The sequence below is a fragment of the Psittacula echo genome (assembly GCF_963264785.1).
Source record: "Psittacula echo genome assembly, chromosome: 7".
In the NCBI taxonomy this organism is placed as follows: Eukaryota; Metazoa; Chordata; class Aves; order Psittaciformes; family Psittacidae; genus Psittacula; species Psittacula echo.
In genome coordinates, this window is record NC_137740.1 from 46,879,483 (window position 1) to 46,893,941 (window position 14,459).

Here is a 14,459-nt window from a genome sequence, read left to right on the forward strand (position 1 = left end):
GTTTACTAGCAGACGTGTTCAAGATTTTTAACAAGACAAACAAAATGACACAGCACATCTTTCAAACGATCGTTTTCATTTACATTATATTCTAACAATTAAAACTAGTCCAGAGTCCTAGTCATAACCACCAATACCTAGTTTCATGAACTGCAGAAAAGACTTGCTGTAATATTTTTCACGAAATATTACAAAGATCTGACTTCAGTAATTATTTATGTTTTGGTTTGGGTTTTTTTACTGCAAGTGCTTACATCTGTAACGTACCTGGTCAGCTAGTGTCTGAGGAGAAGAGTAACCAATGCAGCATCCATGAGACAGACACACAAGTTCAGCACTCAGCTCCAGAACATGGGCAAGAGGCAAATAGCCAATATAAATATCTTTTTCTCTGTAAAAAGATTTAAAAAAAAATAGGTTTATTCTGTACCATAAGAGTCATCAGGTAAGTCATTAAGCTAAATTTACACAGAGCTTACTGCAAAACGAAAGAAAATGGAAAACTGCCTTGAGAATACATTTCAAATATGGGTTTTGTTTAAAAAGTTGCATACTACATACTGTAGGCTTATGGCATGAACAAAGTGTGGTGTTAAGTCATCCCAAGACAACTAACTGTTGCTATAGTTGCAAAGGCAACTCTGTGGACAAGATTAAAAACTGCACCAAACAGAAAGAAACCACAGAATTTAACCCTAACCAAAGGAAGTACTGCTTAGGAAAGCTTTCAAACACTAGTGCAAGGCAGCCTCACAGACTTGTGTGCCCCAGTCTTGCCCACATACAGAAGATGAAAGAACAAACAGCACATGAAGTAGTCATGTCATTTAATGCAGTACTGGAAGATGCTCAGACGTCAGTGCAGATTACGATGTGCCCCAGACAAAGCAATATAAGATAGTTGATCTTTTAAACAGTAATTAATATAAAAGAATATGCAACTATGACTAGTTTATTTGCTAGTAAGCAACCATTGGTACATACCCCAGGTTTGGAATCCTCTCAGCCATCCCTGTTATCCCAGCAATTATGTTGCAATGGGAGATCATAACTCCTTTGGGAACTCCTGTGGATCCACTTGTGTACATGATCACTGCAATATCTGAGGGCACAGGCCTGGCCTGCTGTTTGTTTCCTGTAATTTGCATCAAAAGAGAGAAACGTATAATGTGAGGAGAGCCTATCAGGCTGGGAGGTCTGATATACTAACTTATTTCAGCAGTCATTGCAATATAATACTACATGACTACTGTTACTACATTTTGCTTTCAGTTAAAAAGATTGTGGTCAAGCTTAAGTGCCTTCACAAAGAGCAGGAACTTCTTTGTATTAGCTGAGCAATGCTTTGAGTCATTGTTCTAGTCTACCACAACACTTTTTCGATCATGCTTCCCATATTCCTGCAGAGAAAAAAAGAGAAGCTTTGACATCTCCAAAATGCCACTGAGCTTTAACATCCTCAGGAAGACTGGCTGCACTGGTTCCACACTGGCACAACGTTAATCCCCATATAAAAAGCTATAGTTTCTCCTGTGTTCCCTGGCAGCGGAACAACATGCTGCCTCATTTACAACACCTGACACAAGACAACTGCTGAGCCAACATGAGGTCCAGTTTCTATAAATATTTAAAGTAGGTTCAACAGCTTTAACAGAATTGAAGTGTTTTTAAACTGCTTGCTCTGAGAGCAAGAAAATACAAAACCAAATGTGTTTATTCAGGGGAAAAACTGCAAAATCACAGAATGGTTTGGGTTGTAAGGGACGTTAAGATCACCTGGTTCCAGTTCCCCTTGCCACTCCCCTTCCACTAGACCAGGTTGCTCAAAGCCCCATCCAACCTGTTATTTTGATAGGATGAATTAAGAAAAGAGTAAGAATAAAGATGGAATAACAATGACAGCATTTTCAAAGCAAGATTTGCTTGACAGTTCTTTGCAGTAAGCGAATTACTGTGTTTTCTTTCTCAGAATTTTGTAGGAAGACCAGTAAGATGCTGCAGATAATGCTGGAATGCAGTTGAGAAGTTAACCTCCCTACCATGCTGACTCACTAGCAGATTAGGAAGTCTAAAAGAGCAGAAAGTTTACGTGGTAAACAACAAGCAGGTACATTATCTTCTATAATATCACGTCAGGTGAATATTGTTTTCTTGAACTGCAATGAGCAATACGTGTAGCACACCACAAATACTGAATGAGAAGAGTGAAAGCATTTAATTTTCCACTCCCTGAACCCTGTCCATCCTGCAAGATTAACACCAAAGAGGAAAATAAAGACATAAGCAGGAGCTTTTTTAAGCAGGAGCTTATAAATATATAAGCATTATATATTTAACATTAATTGAACATGCTTGACCATAAGAAATATCATTGTAGCATTCCACAACTTACGAATGGTAAACTTGACCAAGATAACATTTTTATAGTGCATAGTATGTGATATTTAGAAGACCAAAGAATGAGGGATTAGATCTTTTTACATAGCACAGAGATTAACAAATCTCAAGGAACTAATGAACTATAGCTATAATTTTTTTATATTGGTGTTGTCTGAAACAGTTTTGAGAGTACACAAAACTGGTAAAACAGAAAAAAACATCTTTTAAAGAAATTGAGATGTCATGATGTTGAAAGTAAAAATTTCCATTCCCCCAAATGTCAAAAGCAGAAGGATTACCCACCCACACTACTCCCAAAACAAAATTAAATCCAACATCCATGTAGTTAAAAGATTCTGAAAACATGAAGAGTAAGAACAGAAGAAAGCAACTACTGAATATAATGAAATCTTACGATACTAGGTTCATCAGGTTTCAGAGCCAAGAATACCAGTTTGTTATAATAGTTCAAAACAAACAAATAAACCAAAACTTCCTGAAATTCTGAATTTTAACTGTTACATAGATTGGAAATGGATTTCCAGAAATGTACATAGTAGATTGATACTTCCAGAAATGCAATAAAAGTGACCAAGTTCTATCAGATTTAAATGGCTATTTTACATTTTCTTATTTGTGAATTAAACAAAACTTAACGGTAGAAAATTACTGATGTATTTTGCCTTAAAATGCACAACTGTATTCTCCATGTGCTCTGAACAACTTGATTTTAATGTATCTGATCATAAGAATGCTTCCCAAGTTTCTATCCTGGCCTAAATGCTTGTCCTAAAAATTATTCTTCATTGTGGAAAATCCAGTTCTTTTTGAAACCATGTAAATCTCTCAAAACCAAACCAAACCAAACTCCCCACACACACCCCAAAATCCAACCTCAACCAAACAAAAAAACCCCACAGATTTCATTTAAAGAAAAAGCAGATGATAAAAAGTTAATCATTGCACCATTTTTTTGAGATCTGCAGTTTACCCACGTTTACTCAACAGGGTCAAAGTAGGACAACAAATGAGATGTTCCAAATAGGAAGAAGAGATCACCTACCAGTATCTGCCTTGGCCCCCATAGCTTGCACAGAAGCCATAGTATGAACAATGACACCCTTGGGAAACTCTGACCATGTTGTTGGTTTGCCATCCACTGTAATAATATGTCGCAGCAGTGGAACTTGAGAAACAATTTCCTGTGGAAATAAATGAGTTCAGAAATCATACATGAGACTTACGCCAACAAGAGGGAAAAAACCCAAAACAAACCACAAAAAAACCTACCACCCTAGTGTGTATGTTAAAAAAACATTGATATAAATTAGCTAAGGATTTGGACTATCAGAGGATGAACTCGACTAAGCTTTGTCTAGCTCAAATGGCTGCAAAGCTTAAAACTTTCCACATTTAGATTTGCAGAACTGATTGAACTTTCCACTTACAACTCCAAAAACTTTTCCAAACAGTTACCGATCTCGGTTTTATTTCAAGAAAAGCCCACAAATAAGACTGCAATGATTTGTAGAGATAATTGACTTTCCACTCTCATAGAACACAGAGAAACTGGCGACACTGAGCTCACAATAATTCTTACCTTGCTCCTTGATTACTATACTATTTAAAACTAGCAACAGCTAGCAAAAATACAGAAAATTATTAGTTAGGCACTAGTTAAGCATTTCAAGCAAAGTATGAGTTCTAAAACATTTATCAATGTCCTAGAGGAAGAGGAGATGATTATCTTCTCAAGCTGAAGAAATTTATTTTCTTAATGTGAGCTGAAATAAACGCGCATCGTATATATATCCTCATTCTAGTAACTTAAAAAAGGTTTGGGAAAGTCTTATCTGAAGTTCAGCAATAGAGCATGGTTTTTCATTAGAAGAACTCCCTTATGTGAAAGGTCTAGTTCTCCCAAAATACGATGATGAAATCCATGCAGATAAATTGATCCACTTGTGTATTCAATCTGGGTAAGTCAAAAAAGTTTTTCGACTGTTAAAATGTTTAATAAGCTCTTCCCCATGCTGGAAAACAGCTCTAACTCTTCAAGTATGCATCTTTAGATTTAAGAGCCATTCTCTGCTGGGAAAACATCCTACAATAAATCAGGCAGATGATCACATTTAGCTATTCATATACAGTTTACACATTTTTCTGTTCTTCCCATTTGCTTCAACTGTTAAATTTACAGGGACTAAATCCATGCAGGAACCATAGCAGTTTCTTCTAAAGGTGTTATTCCAGGCAACACTGCAGCTGCTCAAGAGTTATTGAGGAGCCTAAACCCTTAAATGAAGGCTATCATTTTTCTGTACATGAAGACAGACACATAAATATTACTCTAAAAGAAGTATCTCCCCTACAGAAAGGCAATAAATCATTGTTTTGTACAATGGAACCAGGCCTTTTAACAATAATGAACTGGAAAGAGAGAGACAATAGTTTTCTGACCTTCAGTTTTGTTTGCATCAATTCTTTACTAGTAATGATGGTGGTGACCTCTGTTTCATTCAGCCCATGTACTATTGCTGGGCCTCCCAGAGTAGCATACAGAGTAACAACTGGAACAAAAAATGGGAATAAAAATGCTGAATTTCTATGTTACACTTTCAAGTATAGTTTACAATAAAGGGCTGAGATTAACCTATTTTACATTAGGCAATACAGCAAACACTTGTTCAAAAAAAAAAAGGACCCACCTTACAGAATGAATTTAAATACAGCATAACTTTCAGTTACTCTCAGAAGGAATAAAGAACAACCATTGTCTGTGCAAGTGTTTGCTATTTTTCAAGGTCTAACTAGAGGTACCAAAACCACATTACCCTATGTAATTCTCTTCTAGATCTATTCTTGTACCTTCATAGCTTTTACCATTTTAAAAGCAGGCATCTGTTCTCAGTTTAATAGACAGTCCTCTTATGTACAGATTTCATTTATATGACTTCTCTTTTCAGAATTCACATGCTTTGTTACTAACCTTTTACAATTAACTGCTAATAAAACATTTAGAACAGTCCAATACTTGTCATCAGCAGGCTAATTCTCATACTCAGTAATAAGCCTGCTCCCATCTATTTGTAACAACATAAAGGTTTAATCATCACAATCATTAGACATTGAACTGAGAATACAGAATACCAAGGAAACAAAATATTTAGGAAATTGACTATTAGAAACACTATTTCCTGTGTTTAAGGACAGCTCATTAGATATAGTGTTAAACAACAATTACTTCATTTTAACAATATAAAAATCATATTTAATACCTTGCCATTTTTATGGGAAGTGCATTAGAAAAGACCAGAAGAGACTGGGGAAGAAAAAGGCAGCTCAAAGAGGAAGAGAGGTATTGCTCTTAAAAACAATAAAAATTTCCTATTTTCCAAGCAGACTGTTTAACAGGGGCATCTCAAAAAAGTCACAAGGTAAATCATCACAATCATTAGTAACTACAGCATCACTGTTGGCGAGTTTGTCACGTTAAGTATTTGAGGTTTTTTTGTATTTTAGTCTGGATCTAAATGAGTATTTAAACAATGATGAAAACAAGACACCTACTGTATATTAGGGCTAGAACTATACTATGTTCACTGCAGCAAAAATTAACAATAAAATCAAATCATACTCTGCTGTATTCTAAGATGTGAAATCCAGGGAGTTGTAAACCCAGTGCCGCATACTAAGGAAGAACTCAAAAGCAGTTTTCTTACACAGACAAGTAAATAGTTGACCTCCACTTATTTTTTCCTTGTTAAAACAGTCCATCATAGTTCAGAACTGTTGCAGGGCAAATGCACATGCACTGTGTTTTCTTTAATTTGGTGGGAGCGAAGTCCAGAAGAGTGCCTCTACTAGTTCCCACGAGCTCTTTCTACTTACTGCAGTGACCCCTGTTATATAAACATCTAGCAGAAATCCAGCTTCCCCGAGCCAACACGCACAACCAAGACAACACGCTGCCCGGAAAGAAAAGCATAATCTCTGAAATAACCATTTATGTAGCTAATTACTCATCTACATCAAGGGCAACTTAGAGCTATATGACAAAGCCAAAGAGAGCTATGCCATTTGTATGATGGTGTACTGATGTCATGGAGAGAAAAAAACTGAGCAATGTCTGAACTGTGAAATTCCCACTTCTCCACACTGGCACGTAAAACTTTTTCAGGCAAATCTGAAAGTTTGGGTATCTTTTTTTCTCCCCTTGTTTTCTTGAAAATTGACTGAGAATAAGATTATCTTTTGTGTTCATCTTTACATACGCAATAGCATGAGTGTTTGATAGCTGAACTTCTGTTAGGAATACTGCTCCAAAAATTGATCAAAAACCAAAATATCAGCACCACTAAATTTGTCAGCTAATATATGAGAATAAAGCCTTGCCCTAAGGAAACAAACAGAACTTTTGCCATTTATTTCACTGTAACTAAAATGTTACACTGGGTCTTACAGCATTCATCACATATCACAAATAAAAAGCAAAACATACCTTTAAAGACTTCAGCCAAATCAATTCTTACAAAACCATTTCTGCTCAAGCCTCTAGAACGCATGATTGAAAAATGAAACATAACCTTTCCTATTTATCTCATTATTTGGTTACACACTCGGGTGTTTTATCTGCCCATACTGGTGAAGAGCTCTTCACAGAGATGAAGAGATATTATGGAAGAAAACTTTTTTCATGTTAGCACTCTTTTTTTTTTTTTTCTCCCCATTTTGAACTGGCAATCCCACTCTACCTCCTGAAATACAAGACTCAGACAGCTTCAGTGTCAAATTTACCATCAAGCAAGTATTTCTAATCATAAACCCAATTCTTTAGGCAAGTAATCCGTAAGATAAAAATTATTTTCCCCATTTAATTCTCTCCAGCACTACACATGAAGCAGATGAACCTACCCTCTTGACATCAGTTCTGGGCACATACCATCAAATTTAATACATTTCACATTCGGAAAGAACATCACAACAATACCACAGCAGCTAGCTGTTGCGAAATTTGTAAACTGAAAAATGCTAATATAAGTCATTCAGCAATGTCTCGCCACGCTACTTCCTCAACGTCATCTGAATTTTATACTTCATTTAGCAAACTGACTGTGAATACTGCATGATAATATCATCATCTGCCAGTACTCAAGTCAGCCAAGTTCACACAAGATGACACAGAGCTTAGACGAGACAGTGTGCTGGAGCACGTCTCAATAAGGGAATTTAAAACATTAATCCAACAAACCCAAAACCATATGCATACCATTCAGCACATGACATCCACCCACTATCTCAGATACATTTTTTCCCCTCAAATTACAAAATCTTCCTAGGCTTTCTAAGTATACCGCACTTCCAAAGAAAAAATAATTGATACACGCCTTTGCATTTTATTCCCAGAACAGTCACTAGGCATCTAAAAGATCCCAGAAGTGGCAAGAGGGAACTGACACATTGTATTAAAAGACACATAGTTTAAAAGCAACACATTATCTCATCCAAGAACAGCCTGTGCAGATCTCTGCCCCAGTAGACAACTCAGAAGCCTTACTCAGTGAAGAAGGAACCAAAAAATATCACTGAATTTAGGCTGGAAGGCACCTGGAAGATCACATCCATAAAACAGTTCATTACAGCAGAGTGCTCAAGGCCACGGCCTAACATGAGGTATGGGTAGAGGGGTTGGAACTAGACTGTCTTAAGGTCCTTTCCAAGCCTAAGTATTCTATGATTGTATCTCCAAGGATGGAGATTTCATAACCACTCAGAAGTTTGTCCTACTATCTGGTTTTCCTGTGTTTCAAGTTCAGCGTGTTGCCTCCAGTCTTCTCACTTACCACACCTTGATTAGAGTCTGGCTTCATCTTACCAATATGCTTCTACTTAGGTAGTCTTACTTAAATGAAAACTGCTATACACTCATGAACACATGGATTCTCAAATTGAAACAGACTCATAGCAGAGAAGGATCATTTAAGTTTCTTAGGCTTGCTTCCAAAATCTGAATGAAGTCTAACTGATCTACATCTTTAGTGTAGGCAGGTAGTAAACCAGTAATTTTTCCACATCTGGCTTTTACAGCCCATCTTTCACTGAAGGAGAGTAAGTGCGGCATGGGGGAGAAGACGCCAAAGCTAGTAAGGAACAGCAGCTTTTAGAGTGCCCTTGGGAAAGCGAGAAATGTGCCCCTGGGAGCACCACAGAACACAGACACAGCCTGGGCTTACAGTTAGGTGAATGACCTATTAAGGAGTGATGATGAAACAGACACCTGAATACAATTTCTGTTTCAAGTTGAGATCAGCATTCAATAGATTTCTCAGGAAGAAAAACAGGCCAAATCAAAATCAAAACTGAAGAACTGACAAAATACCCAGTTAAAACAAAACTTACAGATGAAGGTTTGACGTCAACTCCTGAAACTGAGTCAATTAATTCATGTGTGATTTTTGTTTGTTTTTAGAAACTCAGGAATCTGTACTGATTTGAGAGTAAAGGAAAATAAGCCTCTCAAAAATTAAGCAAGTTATAATTACTGAAACCATACTCCATCTGCACACAGATACAGGTTTCTCTGTTCAATAAAACAAAACACTGCAAAGTGCAATCTCTACCCTATGAAGAATTTTTTTATTTGTATATTTAAATCTTCTACATAAAATCTATATAGTTTTCTTAGTATATGAAATAAAAGGTTTATTTTCAGATCGCGTTGCAAGATCAAGACAATTTTAGGAAAGACGCATACTTACGCTGGTAGTTGCACATGAAACAGGCTTGTGCTGCAATCATCCACTCAGCTCTAGTCTCACAAAAGATAGCAATGTTAGTCTTTGGTTGCTGACCCAATACTGCTAAGCCATTTCCAAAATTAACAGCTTTAATGTAGACATCTTCATATGAAAGCCAGGTGTACTTGCCAAGGATGACCTAATAAGAATAATAAATTCAGTTTAGAAAATGAAAATCCTTAACACGCGTCCAAGTCCATCCACACGAAGAAACCACAGATGTTTGAAGTAGTACTTGCCTGAATTGTAACAGCAGTTTACTCAAGATAATGAATAATATTCTTGCCAAAAACTACAGGAGCTGTAGAAGTTCCAACACAAGTACTGCAATATCTCCACATATGTTATCACCTCAGTTGCTATTTTCACATTAGGAAAGCACATGGCTCCCACGTTAGTACTTTCAGAACCTTCTGAAAGGCCACAGTTATTGAACCCACATGCCTTTAGCTTTTACAAAGGTTTTTTTTATTTAAAGCAAAGAGTAACAAGCACTAGCTAGTACAATACATTCTTTACATGTGCTTTCTTGGATACTTGGACTACAATTCTACACAGGTATGATATTTAGGTGTTCATTCTTATTTAAAAACAAACAAAATCATGCATAAAACAAGAAGAAAGGGAAACTGGAATACAGGAAGCAGTATATCAATGGGTCTTCAGTCAGAAATTGTGAAATCCCTTTCCCTTTGTTTGTTCCAAAATGAACGTCAGGGGAGAGAAGAATAATCTTCTTGCCCTGTTTTTACCGTTAAAGCAAAAGAGGGACAGAAGACTAGACTGGAAACCACTGGCAAATCTCAGTACTGAGAAATCATGTGGAAAACATTAAGCAATCTCAGTTTTCTTCTATATGGGAAAGCTGGTGCACTACAAAATTGAATTTGAATTTACAGGTCACTATCCATCAGATTTTATGTGTGCACTTGCACTTTGCAGTACTACATTCTCACTGAGTGACAGTATTTATTTGAGGATATCATAGATGTTTTCATAGACAGATGTGGTATGCAGACATTTTACACTGAAAATCCAGACTATATTCCACCTTACTCATCTAGTTATACAAGCACCTTGACAATTTTGAAAAATATAGTTTTTTATTACTCAAGTATTTCTGACACTTCATTTGACTACACAGCATTAATACTAAATGCAAGCAAACACTAGGGGAAAAAAAAAAGCTAGAAAAGCAAACTTCCTCTTCTCCCATTCTGTTGTCAGCATTTATCAACTTTAACTAAATTTCAAACTTGTGGGCTCTAAAATCTAACAGCTTTTTGGCATGTAACTGCATTTCTAATGAGTCTGTACTTCAACATCCACTTCCTTAATAAAATAGATCTGAAAATCTCCCGAACTCCAGCAGAAAAAAATACATCTAACAGATTCCTTTCACTAAAGCATTTTCAAACTGCTGAAGTTTGCATTGGGCAACTGGGTTGTACCTACTACAGCCTTGCTACGTATTTCTCAACCTACATGTTTAGCAGGACAAGCCTTTAACTGAGGACAGGTATATGTGCAGCTGCTTGGAAAATTCGTAAACGTTTTCAGGGGAAAATAGTTTTACAAAAATGAAAAATAATACTTGCCAACAACAGCAATACTTAAGTGATTCCATCAGAAAACAAAACATTTCTCACACAAATATCTGCTCAGGTTTTCCCATTTTATTCACAGCAGCTCACCTTCATTGGCAAATAGGCTGTTCCAGAGACAAAAACCTTACTGGAGAAGAAAGATCCCATTGAATTTCTCTGCTGTAACCAGCGACAGAATCACAGAAGAATAGCTGCCTGATCACATTTGCAGCACCGCAGGGCAGAGGGCTCACACCACGACTGGGGCTCACAGCTACAGCCCCCACAAAGAGGAGGACCTGGGAGCTCCTTTCAGTTTCATTACACTAACATATTTCTAGTGTGGAAAACTTCTACCGCTTCCAAAGAAAACACTGTACCTCTTCCTGTCTATCCAAATTTTATTAATTTTAAATTAGAATGCCAGTTTGGGCCCAAATATAGTATTTTTGGCAGATCTGGCAATTTCCAACAAGCTCATCAGTTGAAAACAATTTACAGCAGTGAACAGGTGACACCTTTTCCACCATCATACTCTACCTACAGTATGGCCTCAGGAACACTGATCTCAAATAATTCAGCCAAGAAATACAAGCAGACTCCTGTTACCGTTTCTGACAAGTAAATAAGAAGGTTTTGGCAATTTTCTCCATTCACAATGTACTCACCAAGGTTGGAATAATAAATCATTGAAGGGTCAAGAACTGATCTTTCTGAATAACACTTGTGATTCTGCCTTTTTTTTTTTCCTCCCCTTTTTTATTCTATTAAATAATTTATCCTGATTGCTTAACACGTTTGATATAATGTAATGAAAAAAGGCCTTACTGGTGCTTTCTTTTCTGCAAAGGCTACAAAATCCACAAGAAGTATAGCACTGTTCTAGTTATTTTTATATATATAGAAATGTATTTATGAAGAACACTGACATGTGAAAATACACAAGAAGACCTTTTTCAATGCAGCTCTTTTGATATTCATTTTTCCTACTACCCTCGATACATCTAAATTTCTATGTTCCCTCCCTCCCCATGCCCAACATTTCCTCTCTAGTCCCTTCCTATGACATATTAATATACTGCTGACTTCTGTATGACCCTTTCTTTTGCATTTCTCTATACGCCTCTTTAGTAGGACACAGAGCTGGTTATGGTTTCTCTCATCCATCCTTATGTTTAAGTATGCCTCCAAATCCATCTCCTTAGCCCTTCCTTCAGTAGCTTTTGCTAATATTTTCCAATGCATGGTTTCTACTGTAAACAGCTGTTAAGACTGATGTCAAGTCCCATAATCTTTAAAACATTCACACACGCTTAATTTTGTGACTCTCAGAACTTATTTCTGCTAGATAACTACTTATGCATGTAAAGAAAGCAACTCCAAGAGTTCTTGGGATGGCTAAAGAACTCAAGATTATTGAGAACTGATTAAACAGACACATAAACCCAAACACTGAATCAGGAGACCTCCAAACGCCTACTTTAAAACGCTACATTAAATAGGAAAACACTGCCCTCTAGTGCACCTGCTTTTAAACATACTTCAAGTGCAAGTTACTAAAAAAATTTGAGTTGCCTATTTAACACCTTGGAAAATATTACTGAATACCAGCACTGTATTAGCATTTGGAAATCCAGCGAAGTATAGAGACTAAACACTTGCTACACAGTGAACATCTGAGTCTTGAGTTTAGGGCAATCACGTTCAAATTTTTAGCATGAAGGTGTCATAAAATACTCTCAAAAAGCCGAGGGCATGTGTAGTCATTGAACTACATGACCCCAATTACTTTTCAAAGTCTTCCTAAAAGTAGTTTATAAGGCTTGAAGAACCTTGACTACACAATTTGGAAATCAGTGATCATGAATTAAATACATTTCCTTGTAGAAAGTATATTAAAAATAATACAATGGAGGTTATTTGAAAATATACAATTCTCTGCCTTTTTCACATAAAAACATGGATTGCAGCTGAACACTTCTAAAATATTATTTACATAGCATCTTGTGTTTTTCAACATCATAAGCTACTCTTCTATTGCTCAGTCACTTGTCATGGCAAGAACCTTCCTGCAACCTCACGTAAGTTCCAGTATAAGCCATAATGAGTAATGTTCTGAATGCCCAAGTGCTTGCCCATGTGCTTACTGTTTCATGTAAGTCTCACAGGCTTTAGATAAATTTATTTCCCTTACCAAAACCATGCTTAGTTTTCCCTACTATGTCTTATTATTATGTTCATATTAATTCTGCTCTTGGCTACAAGAACAGAATTTGTTCTGGTTTTAGAACAGAACAGCCAACCAATCCCCAAAACAAAGAGCTATACCACCCTAAAAAAACCCCACACACAAAAATCCACATACCAACATACAACATACATAATTACAGTTTATATTGTCATGCGCTTGCTTTTAAGATGACATAAAATAATTAACCATCAGAAAAAAGTTTCCCTTTTGGACATCATAAAGTTCAAGCTCTGCTTAAATTATTTTTTCAATTAATTATACCTTAATCTCTGAAGTATTTTCAACATTATTTTATCCTGACTTAAGTGCATATTTTATCAGTATTACATATGCCCTCCAATCTAATTATATTAAGTAGACTACAGAAGGAAACAGGAAAAGCTAATTACATATGAAATATTATAAAATACAAAGTGAGCAGAAGCAAGTATGTGTATTTTAACATTCATGAAGTTCTGCTACTTTGTCAATTACAAAGCAATAAATCTTTTGAACACTACAGCATCATAAAATTTCAAGAAATTACAGAATAATGGGATATCACTGTTCTCAGAATAAATTCATCTAGTATCTGTTCTAAAAGACGTTCAGTATCTCGCTTTAAATAATTCTAGCTAGAAGCATGAGCACATTTAGCTTTCCTAAGAATAGAAGCTTAATATTTTACTTGAGATATATATTTACTCTATTAATGAATCATTAATTAGGCTAATTTAGCCCATAGCAATTTGCACAGAGACACATCTTCTAATAGGTAATGTAACTCAGTGCATAGATCTACATTCAGATCTGCCCCTGACTCACAGATGACCTCAGAAAATTCACTGATCATCCCCACCACTATGTTCAATTTTTGAAAGGGAAAAAATATTGAACAAATTTTGCAACTCCTGCAACGTATTGAAATTCTATGTATTAGATCTAAGAACTAAAATTGTTCTGCACTTTTGTGAAAAGCTGTACCAATTATACCCCAATAAGTTGTCATTATTAAAAGAAAACAGGCAATAAAAAGATGCATGGCAGGAAGGACAAAAATCACAGGGAAAGAACCCTGACATTAAGAATCAATAATAAGGTATCTCGTGAAACTTCCCAATTTTCCTGACTTGCTAGAACATGTTATGAGGTATTAAGAAACACTGTATTTCTTAACAGAAAAAAAAAATAATTAAAAGTAGACTTACGTGATAATGCCACAACTTGGAACAAAATACAAGGGCAAGTACAGCAATCAACCATAACAAACTGTTGTGACAAGCTTATACAAAATTATCTAACTTAGGTAATTCCTAAATCTAAATACTTAGAAGCAAAGTAATTTAAGTAGGTCACAGCAACATTCTTCAGCTTTCCAATACTCAACACGCTGCTTGCATAAAGGCGAAGGCCAAAACTCCCAAGTTCTTAAGACTTACATTACTAATTATGTTTAAAAAACACAGC

General features: G+C 36.1%; 1 protein-coding gene across 1 annotated transcript in view; it reads right to left on the reverse strand.

Moving 5' to 3' along the window:
- ACSL3 (acyl-CoA synthetase long chain family member 3) overlaps nucleotides 1-14,459 on the reverse strand; it is a gene marked incomplete at its 3' end in the record, with an annotated part of 51,015 nt that overhangs the window by 12,202 nt on the left and 24,354 nt on the right. The window contains exons 4-8 of the mRNA XM_080623709.1: nucleotides 9,138-9,315; nucleotides 4,840-4,949; nucleotides 3,443-3,581; nucleotides 985-1,135; nucleotides 268-391 (exon numbers count right to left, since the gene is read on the reverse strand). Coding sequence (XP_080479835.1) covers nucleotides 268-391; nucleotides 985-1,135; nucleotides 3,443-3,581; nucleotides 4,840-4,949; nucleotides 9,138-9,315 — 702 coding nt within the window. The remainder of the gene's footprint in view (nucleotides 1-267; nucleotides 392-984; nucleotides 1,136-3,442; nucleotides 3,582-4,839; nucleotides 4,950-9,137; nucleotides 9,316-14,459) is intronic.